Source organism: Salmo trutta, chromosome 12 (assembly GCF_901001165.1).
Source record: "Salmo trutta chromosome 12, fSalTru1.1, whole genome shotgun sequence".
Lineage (NCBI taxonomy): Eukaryota > Metazoa > Chordata > Actinopteri > Salmoniformes > Salmonidae > Salmo > Salmo trutta.
This window is the reverse complement of record NC_042968.1, coordinates 15,649,407-15,665,381: the sequence shown is the minus strand read 5'-3', so window position 1 is coordinate 15,665,381 and position 15,975 is coordinate 15,649,407. Positions and strand designations below refer to the sequence as shown.

The 15,975-nt window shown below is 44.2% G+C and overlaps 1 protein-coding gene across 2 annotated transcripts in view; it reads left to right on the top strand.

Annotated features, from left to right (window-relative positions):
* The first annotated feature begins 9,356 nt into the window (after window positions 1-9,356).
* The window catches only part of LOC115203006 (immunoglobulin superfamily DCC subclass member 4), a 75,922-nt gene continuing 69,303 nt past the window's right edge, over window positions 9,357-15,975 (top strand). The window contains exon 1 of one of the 2 annotated variants that reach the window (XM_029767256.1): window positions 9,357-9,907. In XM_029767256.1, the coding sequence (XP_029623116.1) occupies window positions 9,832-9,907 (76 nt within the window). In that variant the 5' untranslated portion in view covers window positions 9,357-9,831. The remainder of the gene's footprint in view (window positions 9,908-15,975) is intronic. The other variant, XM_029767255.1, reaches the window with a different exon arrangement.

Genomic DNA, 15,975 nt, shown 5'->3' with positions numbered 1-15,975 from the left:
AGGAGCTCCCTGCTTCCCTTCTTTAGACTCCTGCAACTCTTTCCACTTATATTGCCTCCTCTTTCCCTCTATCCCCCCCTTTCCCCCTCTCCTCCGTCCTTACTCCTGTTCCTATCTGACCCTCTGTACTCCATGACTATTCACCAGCGGCAGGCCCAGTCTCAACAGTGCTTATTAAAACCATCTCTAATAACATAACCTTCAATAGACAGCCAAAACACAGATAAGAGTTGGCTGGTGGTGGGGGTTCTCTCTCCCACAGCTAACAAGGCCCTCATTGATGGGGCACTTGAGATGACGACATGTTAGTAGAGCAGGACTGAGCTTTCCTTCCCAGAGCAGGACCGAGCCACACAGCCTTTTACTGCGATTTAAAATCTACTTTTAAGCTAATTAGGTAAAAAAAAAAGGATGTTCCACGGCCCAGAAAAGAAGATAGAGGACAGAGTTCATGTTTTCTCTCCTCCCTTTTCTGCTCCCTCCCTCTCTTCACCCCTCACCTCTCCCTCTGTAGGCAGATTGGTAGGAGTGGGCAGAAGGCTGGGCTTTTGTGCCTTTGCCCATGAGATCATAACCCAGGATGTGCTCAGAATAATGAAAAGAGGGAGGCATTACATCATGAACACACACACACAGGTCCCTCATTGAATAGTAGTGTGTGTGTGTGTGTGTGTGTGTGTGTGTGTGTGTGTGTGTGTGTGTGTGTGTGTGCGTGTGTGCGTGTGTGCGTGTGTGCGCACGTGTGTGAGTGTCTCTGTGTGTGAGGTAAGTACATGTTTGCCTTGTTAAACTCTGAATATGAATGTCCTCCTCCCACCCTGTCCCCCCTCAGTGCTCCAGGGTTGGGCATGCTGCCAGTGCACCCTGGTGGTATTGTACTACTAAAGTAAACCATTTGCCCAGTCACCCTAAGTCTTGGTTTCTATGGAGACCCCTTCCTCCTCGCCAAGCATGCACTCGGCACCCCTCCAGCGGAAGGGGGTGGGATAACACGAAGCCGGCCAATCACACACACTCACCTAATTTACATATGCAAACATGGACCATGAACTTCTGCATAGTGCACAGTTTGCTCCCCAAATGATTCCACTAGTGTTGGTTGAATGGCTGCTCTGAGAAGAAAAAGACGTAGTAAAAAGCTATTCATTTCACCCAAACCACTTTTGTTGTTTGAATTGCACAAATTGCATCATCTGATATGTAAATGAAAAAGAAGTACATAAGATACTTATTTTGGTCTTTTGTATTTTCTTGTCCCCTGTAGCATGTTCTTTGTTGACATAACTGATGGTATGTTTGTCTGATGTAACATCCCCTCAGCTTTTCCACCAGAGTGCAGTGTTCTGTCAGTGTCCTCTTCTCTCCTTACTGTAGAGCAGCCCTGCTGCTGCCTGTCAGACAGATGGACCTTGGGGGGGATGAAACTCAGCCACTGTGGAGGCTACTGCAGTCAGCACCACCAAAATGCAAACACCTCGGCACTTCAAGAACACTGTGACCTCTACGGAGCACAAAGGTCAGGGCAGGAACCACAGCCAGAGACAGAGGCCAGGAGAGATATGGGACCGTACAGGTGGGTGGGATGGGGAGGGGGGAGGCAAGAGAGGAAAATGCATACTTATCGCAACTAATTTGCAAGGCTTTTTTGACAACCATTAAAAGTGTACAGCGAGACAGGACAGGGTTTGGGCCTATTTGGTTTTACAATCGCTCTGCCTCACCCTCTAGTAATCCTGTCTACTACTGCCATTCATTGTCCAAGATGTAAAGTCCCACACACAACCAATTACGTTTTAAAAGGCCCTAGGAGAAGAAGGAAAAATCTGATTTGTTCACACACAGGAAAAACACAAACGTTGGGTTCATTGCCAAAAGAAAAACTACTTTCCCTGTTCACTGAAGCCTGACAACTTTTACTATCCTAATTGGCCTCATTAAGTGGAACCTCAACGTGTGTAAATAATTTGTCTGCAATAAGCTTGCCCTATCTTTCTCTCTTGGCTCGCTCTCACTGACTTGTTTTCGTCATGAAGAGAAAGGAGTTAAAATAGCAACCCATAGTTCCTGGAGCAGATGTAGAATCTTAATTTGATCACCCTGTTGAAAGAGGACTTTCCAGCAATTTATAACATGTTGTGTATTTTACTTTTTAAAAGGTGTCTGAAGTTTGTAATTTCCACTTTGAAATTTCAGACTTGATTTTCCCTTACAAAAAACTCCTACAAAATGTCCATTGATCATAATCTACATAATAATTCACATATCCTGTTGTTGCAGGATTATTTTCTTGCTGTAGCAAACTGGCTCAAATTAAGATCCTATATCTGTATTGTGTTATCCTGTGACAAAAAATAACCTTTGATGTGGTAATGAGAGAGACCGGTGTAGAATCACAGCGCCACAGATCTCAAAATGTGTTCCATCTGAACACGATCTATTGCGAGGCTTGTTTCTGTAGTGTTAACAAATCACAGATGGGGTACTCTTGTTGTTGTTCTGGCAGGTTCTGTCAGTTTGTGGTTTGGGGGCGATAGAGTGAATTAAGATCAGAGCAGAGTTGCTCAGGATCACGTCTCTTCTGCTGTTAACTAGCTCTGTGGCACTAGTAGGACAAATCACGTCTCTTCGGCTGTTAACTAGCTCTGTGGCACTAGTAGGACAAATCACGTCTCTTCTGCTGTTAACTAGCTCTGTGGCACTAGTAGGACAAATCACGTCTCTTCTGCTGTTAACTAGCTCTGTGGCACTAGTAGGACAAATCACGTCTCTTCTGCTGTTAACTAGCTCTGTGGCACTAGTAGGACAAATCACGTCTCTTCTGCTGTTAACTAGCTCTGTGGCACTAGTAGGACAAATCACGTCTCTTCTGCTGTTAACTAGCTCTGTGGCACTAGTAGGACAAATCACGTCTCATTACTTTGTAAATATGCACGTCTGGAGCACTGCAACTTTTTTTCTATCATGAGCAAGCTAACATTCATGTAGTGTAGGGATGGGCAACTGGCGGTCTGCGCCCCCCCTTTTGTAGGCCCTGCGGATCAACAATAATTTACAAATAATCATTTACAAAAATAATTTATGAACTTGGTCGTGGTCTTAACTTACTGGAATAGTAAAATGCATAAGGAGCAATTTCCACCAAAAATTGTTCATCAGCAGTTTTTCACTTTTTATGTCAGTCACTGACAGTCAGCCATGTCAGCTAACATTTTTTAGATTGGTAAATTAGTCTAGCCAGCTATTTAAACTTGTAGTAATCGTGGTCGATTTACCGACCTGTGTGCCCCCATTGATCTTGTTAGTCACTCTCACTCAGATATCATATTAAAAACTGCAAACATTTCTCTTCATCCTATGGCAAAATGTGTAGAATTGCAGGAAATTAGCTGTAAAACTGCTAATTTTTCTTCCCTGCCCCATCATGAAATGAATAGAATTGCATGAAACTTGTTATAAAATTGCAAAATCAACTCTCCGCCCAATGGCAAACTGTGTAGAATTGCAGCAAACTTGCTTTGAAACTACAACATTGCACCCTCTGCTCCTGTCATGTTACATGTCACATGTCACACACATAGAAATTGTCCTCTGCCTCTTTTTCTTTCTCAGTACTGTTTGAGATCACACTTTTAACAAACAACTTTAAAAGGCATTTCTAAAGTCTTCATAAGCAACATATAGCTTTATAAAGGCTTCATTCATTTATGTTTTGGTTAAAGTAGGAAGATATTCCTCTTGGGTAAGTAATCACTTTCAGAATGCAGCCTACTACACTTTGCATGTTGATGGAGAGTTTTAATTGCAGGGGTCATACTATATACTGTACTACCTCTTACTGACAGCTGTTCCTGTATTCAAGTAACCAATGCACTCAGTATTTTATGACGGCTGGTGAAAGGAAAGAAAGCGTTGTCAGACCACAAGCACTCAAGTCCCAACCACATCTGGTACTACACTCAAAAGGAACTTTTCTAATCCAAGAGCAAATTATCCAAATAACAACACAATCATAGGATCTGTGTCCGCACATGGTATTGAAATTCATCCCACCTGGCCCAAATCACCAATCTCTCTGAATGTGGCCATAATCCAATCACACAGGATGCATTTGAACACCAGGCATAGACAGAGTGCATTGTACATTGGCGAGGCATTGAACAGGAGATGGGAGTTCTTCTTACCTATTCACCACAATAACAGGATGGACTCAGATCAACCCGTCCGATCCCTGGAAACAAGGGGCTGCAATGCAAAGTGTCTGCGTAGACGCTAATCCCTCAGCCACATTTCCCCAACCCATCTCCTGCAGGGCAGGCAGCGACTAGATGGGTGGTTGGGATGCAGTCAGAGCCCGTTCACTAGTGAAGGAGCACATGTTCAACACCTGGTCCTCATCTTTACCCTTTCTCTACCTCCCTCTCTCTTCTCTCCCTCTCTCTTTCTCAGCCCTCTAGATAGGGGAGAGGGTGGGGCTGCCTGCCCTGAGAGTTGAGATAAAAATGACCTGCCAATTCAACTGATTTAAGGGTACTGGTTAATTAAACCATATAGCAACTAGGGAGCATGTATTATGTTGGCTATCATAATTGTGATATGAATAGTTATCTGTGAGAAAGCTTGCTTTGCTGTAGGCTGTATGACTGCCACATGTGCATCTTGAACACATGGCAGGTGCACTCAACCTTGGACACCACAAGTGGCGACCCGTCATTCAGGGCAGGTGGGGCAGCCTAGCTCAATGCTTTCTGTGGTGGTGGGGCAGCCAGTGGAAAATACGGAGTGTAGGGGTTGGTAATGTTCTCTAGTTGTGCCGTGATTGGCTCAGTGTTCTGTCATTCATAGGGACACTACGTCACTGCCAAATCTAAGGGTGGGTGCTGCCATAGAGTTACATTAGAAGTGTCCATCCAAGAAGGCTCAAGGTCATTGGCCACAGATAAATATGATGTCAAATCACATTACATCTACAGTAGCTTTGATTGGACTGATCATGTCAACATCATACTTTCAAAATCTTAGCTAGCAGTCATCATCATGAATCAAGTCGGCAATCTACTGGCAAACCCTTTTAATCTTTGTCATATGAAGATACATTATAGATAAAACGTATCGTGCTCATCGGCCATTGGACATAAATATTACACAACAAGTTGGCTATTGCAAATTCAACAATGAGTGGTTTGGAAGGAATCAATGGCTAACTGCAAGCATTGCAAAGCAATCACTAGCCTGCTATTCAGTGGAGTGGGTATGTGGTCCCAATTATGGGTTTAAGGGTCTCTTTTCCACATTAAAATGATAAACATTCATCGTTGGCCATGCTGTCAATCCAGCATGATTTCTGCCACGCTCAAAACAACTGTTAACTCGGAACTGGGAAATCTGACTTCAGTGAGTTCAATCAACTGGGAACTCGGGAACAAACGAGCTCCGACTGGGAAAATAAGTTTGGAATTTTTTTTTTTTTCAGAGTGCCCAGTTGTCTTGAAAGCACTATAAATCCAGAGAATGCCAGACAAAATTTGCCCATGAAGGCCCGCAGCGCCACCTTCCTGTTCAAGTGAGCACAGCACAACATGGTGAGTCCAGAAATGTATTGTATGCTGCTGCATAAGTGATGTAATATGCCAGGGAAATATGTATCCCTTAGCTAAGTGTCACGATTCCCACCGACGGTGGCGCCCCCTCCTGCTCGGGTGGCGCTCGGCGGTCGTCGTCACCGGCCTATTAGCTGCCACCGATTCCCTTTTGCTTTTCCCTTTTTTTTATTTTAGACACCTGTGGTCAATTAGCCATTAGAGGGGCTATTTAGTTTAGCTGGCCCGCTCCTTGTCGTGCGGGATTAATTGTTGTAATCGACTGTCTAGTTCGTGTCGGCTTGGCATTGTCGTACATTATATTTATTCCCCTGTGTTTGGGAACTTTGTTTTTCTCTCAAAGTGTTATTAAAAAACAACACTCCCTGTGCTTGTTGCTTCCTGCGCCTCATTCCTCACACCACGACTACCAACGCCATTACACTAAGAATCAAATCAAATCAAATCAAATGTATTTATATAGCCCTTTGTATATCAGCTGAAATCTCAAAGTGCTGTACAGAAACCCAGCCTAAAACCCCAAACAGCAAGCAATGCATGTGAATGAAGCCCGGTGGCTAGGAAAAACTCCCTAGGAAAAACTCCCTAGAAAGGCCAAAAACCTAGGAAGAAACCTAGAGAGGAACCAGGCTATGAGGGGTGGCCAGTCCTCTTCTGGCTGTGCCGGGTGGATATTATAACAGAACATGGTCAAGATGTTAAAATGTTCATAAATGACCAGCATGGTCAAATAATAATAATCATAGTAGTTGTCGAGGGTGCAACAAGCACGTCCGGTGAACAGGTCAGGGTTCCGTAGCCGCAGGCAGAACAGTGGGAACTGGAGCAGCAGCATGGACAGGTGGACTGGGGACAGCAAGGAGTCATCATGCCAGGTAGTCCCGAGGCATGGTCCTAGGGCTCAGGTCCTCCGAGAGAAAGAAAGAAAGAGAGAAAGAGAGAATTAGAGAGAGCATATTTAAATTCACACAGGACACCGGATAAGACAAGAGAATACTCCAGATGTAACAGACTGACCCTAGCCCCCCGACACATAAACTACTGCAGCATAAATACTGGAGGCTGAGACAGGAGGGATCAGAAGACACTGTGGCCCCATCCGATGATACCCCCGGACAGGGCCAAACAGGCAGGATATAACCCCACCCACTTTGCCAAAGCACAGCCCCCACACCACTAGAGGGATGTCTACAACCACCAACTTACCGTCCGAAGACAAGGCCGAGTATAGCCCACAAAGATCTCCGCCATGGCACAACCCAAGGGGGCGCGCCAACCCAGACAGGAAGACCACGTCAGTGACTCAACCCACTCAAGTGACGCACCCCTCCCATGGACGGCATGGAAGAACACCTGTAAGCCAGTGACTCAGCCCATGTAATAGGGTTGGAGGCAGAGAATCCCAATGGAAAGAGGGGAACCGGCAAGGCAGAGACAGCAAGGGCGGTTCGTTGCTCCAGCCTTTCCGTTCACCTTCACACTCCTGGGCCAGACTATACTTAATCATAGGACCTACTGAAGAGATAAGTCTTCAGTAAAGACTTAAAGGTTGAGACTGAGTCTGCGTCTCTCACATGGGTAGGCAGACCATTCCATAAAAATGGAGCTCTATAGGAGAAAGCCCTACCTCCAGCCGTTTGCTTAGAAATTCTAGGGACAATTAGGAGGCCTGCGTCTTGTGACCTTAGCGTACGTGTAGGTATGTACGGCAGGACCAAATCGGAAAGATAGGTAGGAGCAAGCCCATGTAATGCTTTGTAGGTTAGCAGTAAAACCTTGAAATCAGCCCTTGCCTTAACAGGAAGCCAGTGTAGGGAGGCTAGCACTGGAGTAATATGATCAAATTTTTTGGTTCTAGTCAGGATTCTAGTAGCCGTATTTAGCACTAACTGAAGTTTGTTTGGTGCTTTATCCGGGTAGCCGTAAAGTAGAGCATTGCAGTAGTCCAGCCTAGAAGTAACAAAAGCATGGATTAATTTTTCTGCGTCATTTTTGGACAGAAAGTTTCTGATTTTTGCAATGTTACGTAGATGGAAAAAAGCTGTCCTTGAAACAGTCTTGATATGTTCTTCAAAAGAGAGATCAGGGTCCAGAGTAACGCCGAGGTCCTTCACAGTTTTATTTGAAACGACTGTACAACCATCCAGATTAATTGTCAGATTCAACAGAAGATCTCTTTGTTTCTTGGGACCTAGAACAAGCATCTCTGTTTTGTCCGAGTTTAAAAGTAGAAAGTTTGCAGCCATCCACTTCCTTATGTCTGAAACACAGGCTTCTAGCGAGGGCAATTTTGGGGCTTCACCATGTTTCATTGAAATGTACAGCTGTGTGTCGTCCGCATAGCAGTGAAATTTAACATTATGTTTTTGAATGACATCCCCAAGAGGTAAAATGTATAGTGAAAACAATAGTGGTCCTAAAACGGAACCTTGAGGAACACCGAAATTTACAATTTATTTGTCAGAGGACAAACCATTCACAGAGACAAACTGATATCTTTCCGACAGATAAGATCTAAACCAGGCCAGAACTTGTCCATGTAGACCAATTTGGGTTTCCAATCTCTCCAAAAGAATGTGGTGATCGATGGTATCAAAAGCGGCACTAAGATCTAGGAGCACGAGGACAGATGCAGAGCCTCGGTCTGACGTCATTAAAATATCATTTACCACCTTCACAAGTGCAGTCTCAGTGCTATGATGGGGTCTAAAACCAGACTGAAGGTAATACTAAGGGTATGTTGTGTAGTAAGCTGTTACTAGCCAATGTGCATCACCCTAATAATTTGGTATATTTTCCCCTCTTAATTTCGCCTAATGTTCTGACTTGGTGGTGCACATGTAGCCTATAACCTGTTTTAGAGAAATGTAATCATTGAATATTGTAAGAGCTTTCATTGTCTGCTTATATGCAGCCTTTATTTATCCTACTGTTCTGACTTGGTGTACTGGGAGAACACTGTAAGAACGGCCCATGTTCTGAATTCTGTCGCTGTACATTTCAAAAGTGCTGAACAAATAGATATATTGACTATGTCCATCGCATTAATGTCTTAACCAAAATTACGGATTGCTTCTTATCCGCATGTTGTCCCCTTATGCCATGGTTTGTACATCTCAATTGTCAGTGGAAACCACATTTGTTTAAGCAAGTCAGCCATATCAGCTATGTTTTTTTTTTAAGACAGTAAATGAGGCTGAATGAACTGTTTCGCTGCCAGACAAGGCTCCGCTGATAGCCAGGTGTAGCAGTGGTAAGATGTTGGAACTGCTCCTAGGACCGCTTTATGTAGGACCCTAACAGTTTGTGGGCACTGTTTGTCACTGTTATAGTGCAATTAATGTATTGTTTAGTGCTGTGTTGTGTAGTGGCTTTGCTGGCATGCATTCCTAATTATATTTTTTTTGTTTGCCCCACCAAGATTTACATGCTAAAATCTCCACTGGACACCACTTCTGTTTTAAACATCAGTTCACCAAGCTGTGTCTCCATATGAAACTGCAGAATTTCTGTATTTTTATAATTTTTTATCTTTATTTAACTAGGAAAGTCAGTTAAGAATACATTATTATTTACAGTGACGGCCTACCCTGACCAAACGTGGATTACGCTGGGCCAATTGTGCTCCGCCCTATGGGACTCCCAATCACGACCGGATGTGATACAGCCTGGATTCGAACCAGGGAATGTAGTGACGCCTCTTGCACTGAGATGCAGTGCCTTCGCCCGCTGCGCAACTCGGGAGCCCAATACAGCGAGATTGATTCTAGTTTTTTTTCCGGCTATATTGGCACGGCTGCGGTGCACAGCAGTCTATTCACAAGCGTAGAGCTCAACAACGAAGAAAGGGGGTGTGTGAAATTATTGGCAGCGTTTCAGGTGGCTCCAACAGACACCTAAAGCGGGACTTGCCAGTGTGTTTGAGGGAGTGTGTGTGTATATGTGCATACGTCCGTCCGTCCGTGCGTCTTGTGGAGCAGCCAACACACACTTGCATTCGCTCACAACATGGCGATGAAGCGCCGAGAGACACGACGGCTTTCTCCCGACTAAATGCGACCCTGTTCTGAGTGAAAGCAGGGGACTATGCCAAAACGATATACATGAACTAATAGCCAACTAATAGCCTACTTCAGAGAGGGGATTATTGCGGATTCCATTATATATACATGTTGCTAGCGGTATAGCTGGCTGTAGAGACCCGCACGCTGCTTTACCCCTCTGCTGGAAATCAATGCTTTACATGGCGGTGGAGCCTATCTGGGTTTTCTATCTACTTTTGTTGGGCTTCTGTGGACCATCCGTTCAAGGTAAGTCGCTTAGCTTAATAGCAATGTTATTGACTTGCGCATGCCTTTTCAAGTTAGTAATGTATTCTATAATAGTTATCGTTCAGAACATGCAGGTGCGATAAAAGAGATTGGTTAGTGAACACATTCTGCACCTTGCTCGTTGCAGTGTTTGTATCTATTAAAGGCTGTAACATGCTTACTTTTTTTCAATAACCTATTCGTCTTCCAGCACACGCTGTCGGTTTTCTCTTTATACCCAAATGCTGGACTGACGGTTACAAAGTTAGTTGCACATCTGCAACTATGTAACCATTATCTGCCCATAGCGTATTTTAATGTTACAGTGGAGTCATGCGTTTTTTGAAGACGTGCTGTGGAGTTGAGTTTGAGGAATGTGGGTTCCGTTTCAAGAGGTTTAAATAATGAGCGTTAAACATGTGGCCTGTGTGTTTTCTGCACAAATATACATTTTCACAATTAAAAAGCGTTGCCGGTGGGACAAAATCGTTTTTCAGATGTCACTATCTATAAATCGAATGCAATACCCCATATTGCTACGGCAGTTGTTTGCCTCTAGTGAGGTGTATGCCAAAATAACACTGTTATTACAATTATTTATAAGCTGCTCTCATACCTTATACACGATCTGGATTTTAAAAAATGCCTAAAACTAACGTTTCTTATCTATTGTCACATAATTTAATTTATGTTTGTGCTCTTGCCTCGAAACAAATGAAGGCGTATTATATTTTTTTGAATCATCATATCGAACATGTGCTTTGTGTTTTGGAGGCTTGGGAGAGGATGCACTTGGTCGCTGCCTTTCAGGCATTGCGGTGGCCTTCAGTTAGAGAAGGGAAGCGGTGATTTGAGAGCCAGGGAGCCACCGATAGGCGGCGAGGGAGCGGGGCAGACACTGAGCGAGAGAGACCAGCCACAGAATTTACATGACAAAGAAAAGTGCAGGAGCACGGGAGTAGAAACATGAAATGGGCCGATGGGATTTTGTTCTGCTTTAGCCTATTTGACGTAGCTCACTTTAGAGGAAAGGCAAACATATTGGATCGTTGCTTTGAAAAACGTGGAGGAATAGTGGTATCAGGGCTGACAATGCTTTCCTGATAACCAAGATGCATGGAGGAGCATCCCTGTTCTACCTGAATATGTACACGTGAGACTTCAAGTATGGCTTGCAAACCTATAGGATCGGAAAATAAGTTGTTGATAATGTAATTTGGACTAATGCTGTGTTCCATGATAATGCATTTTCTACCCATTCTATCCATAATGTTGTCTCAATGTGGTTTAAGATGGAGATGCAAACTACAGTACATTACCTTGAGGGGTTGCGTGTGTGTGCTTGTGTGTGCGTGTGTGTGTGTGTGTTTGGAGCAGGCAACAGTGGCATGTGCTCATCACAAGGCCCACAGCAGTGTGTGTGAGCATCTCCCTCAGCCCTCATACACCCCGGGGTGTGTTCCCACAGTGGAGCACTGTAGCGCCTTCGCTGGACTGGTGGGAGCTTTCGTGTGAGTGTGGCATGTTTGGAGAGAGAAAGAGGAATGTTATGGGTGGTGGGTTGGTTGGGAGGGTATTGTGGGAACAGGAGCTGGCGAATGGAGGTTGCTGGGTGGGAGTAGGGGCTGATAGTGGGGCGGGGATTCATTGACGGGAGAGAGTGTGGGTGCATGGGATGTCGCTGTATCAGATCCACAAACAAAGAGCTTGTTTTTTTCCATTCGAAAGATCAAATGAAAATATGTCAACTCTGCTGAACTCATCAGGAACAAATGAATGCTGTGAGTGTGTGTGTTTAGACAAGCGCTCTCTCTCCCTCTAACCCAGTACTCCTGCTAGGAGTGTCACATGCACACCGACCAAATTATTGGGGTTTCACTGAACCCTCATCACTACTTCACTCAAAAGAGGCCTCCTCTCTATGGTTCCCAGCGTTGTCTCCCATTCTCCTTTTACTCTCTAATCCTGACTCGCCCTAGTCATCCTATCTCATCCATGGTCAATGATTTAATGCTCAGTGTTAATCAGCCCACTGACCCCTGCTTCAATTTGACTCCTTCTCACTCTTCCTGCCTCTGTCTGAAACTCGACTGACCTCTGCCCCTCTGAGTCCTTCATCATTAGCCCTGTTCAATGCCTCCCTCCCCTTCATTTCCACCTTCCTTTATGTAATCACATATATTAACTGGTTGTGATTGGTGAAAGAAGTAGGTCGGTAGGTAACCTTAGTTACCCATCCAATCATGTATTTAGATCTGTTTTTTCCCAGGATTTGAGAAAGGAACGATATCTAAATGGGAAAAGGGCCTATATCCACCCAATACATCCCTATTACATGCCACTGACTCAGTCCCTGTCTGCAGCACCCTACCTCAGCCCCTGTATGCAGCTACCTCAGCACCCTACCTCATCCCCTGTATGCAGCACCCTACCTCAGCCCCTGTATGCAGCACCCTACCTCAGCCCCTGTCTGCAGCTACCTCAGCACCCCACCTCAGCCCCTGGAGGATGCTTGTGAACAAGTCCTGCTTAATAAAGATTATTGCATTTGTTTGTCCTTAATGAGCTGTTCTGTAAATGGAGTAATTATGTTAAGTTTGTTGCATCAATGACTATGCGCTTGGCTAAAGTCATTAGCATTATTTGAACTTGGTCTGTCAAAAATCCGCATGTAATCCAAGCCGTCTTCTTTTATTTATTGTGCCCGTATCTCAATCCCTTGGTCCTTGAGGTGTGATTGCTGTGTTTCTGACAGCCCAGTGGGGTGGAAATGGCATATTTATAAGCATGATGAGTGTAGTGTGTGTCTGACTGTGCCTCCTAGGGTTGAGAGTTATCCAGAGTTTCAGTCCCGTCATACCGTACATTTTTTACCACACAAAACAATTTACGCAACAGCAATCTTGATCCAGAAGAGGTATGAATGTCTCTGCTGTAACCAAGAAGCTTGATCTTGACATTTAGCCACTTAGCTAGCAGGTCAGCAAACCAGTATAGCTGGAGCCAGATATGATTTATTAGACACATCTTCGATTTCTTATAGTTATAAGCAGTGGCATAGGACGCAACCCCGGCAACGGCATTGAAAATCATACCGTCGGTATTTCAAAATACCCCGGTATATGGTATAAACAGCATATCACCCAAGCCTAGTGCCTACTCTATTTGTATGTGAGTGCATCTTGATCCCCCTGGAGATACACAGCTAAATTAGGATGCATATTATTTAAAGAGGCCCCAGGCTGAATTTGAGCTGCATATCTTTGTCCAGTGAAGATGTTGGTTTGTATGGCTGGCTGAGTGCGTCTATTCATTTTTGGTAGTGTCAGAGGACCAATCCTAGTCCCGAAGGTGGTTTAAAGGACAGTTCAGTGACAGAGGAAAGTTGCTTGAATGAGACAGGGAGACTTTCACTTTTACTGTATGTCTGGCCTCTGATGTCTACTGGGCTCTTTATTGTGGTGGCCTTCAGGTTCAGGGTTTCTGTGGTTGCCTGGATGTGGTTCAGAGATCTTCCCTTTGACTTTAACCAGATTACTGTCAAACATTACGAGTAGTCAGGAAGCTTACGATGCAGAGGTAGTCATGTTAGTAAAACCTGTCTTTGTTGTGGATTACAATGCCAATCAAAATGTTATTTACCCAATTTTACGGTAAAAGTTCAGTGATTTATTTCACTCAATACATCTCAGTATCTGGAAATATTTGACTGGTTACACTTCATACTATCGTGTGTGTGTGTGTGTGTGTAGTAACACTGTAATTACCCTCTAGTAACAATATTGTATGTTGTTGTTATTACCGGTGCACCAATTCAACTTTTCTGTGGTAGACTTTTGATCTGCGGCAGAAAGTTTTATTTGTATTATTAACGTACGTCATGATGTTGAGATCCATCCTCCTGTGAATGTAAGACGTCCATCCTCCTGCACTGTTAGAGATGTCTGGTCTCTAAAGCCTCCTTCCCTGCTCTGATGGCTGCCAGCTGGGATAAGTGCAGAGCTCATTCTGTTCAATTAGACTGCACCTAAATCTCTGTAGGCTGACGTCTAGGATTCCTCTTAAGTTTCTCAAAACAACCTTTACACTTCAGCTAACTCCGCACTAAAAAAAGGCGTATTGGTTTTTAAGTGATGTATAGCTACTTATTTGCCTCATCTCTGCAATCGGTTTGGGGTGATTATTTAATCAACCACAACACATCGGCCTACTCCTTTTACATGGTCACGGATGACTGCTGCACTGCATGACCCTCTCAAGTCCATTTCCCAGTACTGGCTGTGGGGAGTTCCCACTGGCTGTGGGGAGTTTTGATGTTCTCTAGAAAAGCATATCAGTGCCAAAGGGACTTCAGAGAGCGCGTTGTGAGTATTGATGCCCCCCCCCCAGCTATAAACAGCCTAGGATCAATATGCAGTGTGATATGTTTGTCACAAGCTCAGGGATGGGTCGAGTCAGGTGATCCCCAGAGTATTCCACTACAGCCAGGGTGCTGAATGTTAAAACACTCAGGTGCTGCTGCTGTGTGCCCACCGCCTACTGTCGGTTAGTTTTAACAGGACGATACTGCTATCTTGAAGAAAAGTAGTTGATTTGATGGATTCATTTTTGTATTGTATAATGCCACATGGTAACTTCAGCAATTGTTTGTGTGTGTGTGTGTGTGTGCGTGCTTTAGGCAGTGATGGTGATTTGTGTGTGTAAGAGCGGGGTCTCTTCCTCACGGCGCTGGTTGGGCAGACAGTCATGCGATCACATTCCTTCCATTCCGCACTGCTGTCCGCTCAGTCACATGACCAAGGAGGAGGAGCGTGGGGCTTGTAGTGGGGAGGGGGACTGAGGAGGGAAGAGAACCCTGATTGAGTAGGCAAGGTGCAGAGTAGGGCCCATATACATCCCTTCCCCTACCTCTAAATACTTTTTGCATATCTGAAAAGATAAGAAGGGTATAAACAATATGTTATAGATCTACTTATAACTGTTCTAATTACGTTGGTAACCAGTTTATAATAGCAATAAGGCCCCTCTGGGTTATGTGGTATATGGCCAATATACCACAGCTAAGGGCTGTATCCAGGCAACCCGTGTTGCGTCGTGCTTAAGAACAGCCCTTAGCCGTGGTAAATTGTCCATATACCACAAACCCCAGAGGTGCCTTATTGCTTAATTAACCCTATTTTATGCTAGGTGGGGTTTTTCACCATATTGCTCAAAGCCATTGATCATGTGACACCATTCATATGTGAAGACTCAATAATAGCGCATTGAAGCCAAATGAAGTCGCTTAAGATGTGGTCTCATGGAGACATAACATGCACAGTTTGAGCTGCTCCAGGAAGAGACGTTGCAGGCTAGCTCAGTGCTGCCCCTTCTTATTGAGTAACTCAAGTTGAAGGCCGACCGGGGTACGGTATGCTGCCATTAGCAACTAAATTGTCCTTATAGCTTCTTTTGGGTGCGATTTGGTGTATTAGAAGCAATTATTGGTAACATAATTGTCGAGTATTTTTATTTTATTTACATGAAGATAGTCATTTTTCCATTCACTGTAATGAGGGATCCTGTTTCTGCTAACAATGCCTGCAGTACCGCGTTTGGCCTTGAACTTCCGTGGCTTCAATAAGAGGGGGCAGTCATTCTACGCTGCATCCAATTTAAGAGACTGGAAGGGTTCAGTAGGAGCAGGGGCTTATATTGGACTTGGTGTAAGAGCTTGTATAGAGTACACACACACAAAACTCTGTAGCATGTGACACAAATCCAACCAGATGACCTGGCCTCAACAATCACCCGACCTCAAACCATTTTAAGATGGTTTGGGATGAGATGGTGAAGGAAAAGCAGCCAAAAAGTGCTCAGCATATGTGGGAACTCCTTCATGACTGTTGGAAAAGCATTCCAGGTGAAGCTGGTTGAGAGAATGCCAAGAGTGTGCAAAGCTGTCATCAATGCAAAGGGTGGCTACTTTGAAGAATCTCAAATATATTTTGATATGTTTAACACTTTTTTCTTTTTTTTCATAGTTTTGATGTCTTCACTATTATTCTACAATGTAGAAAATAGTAAAA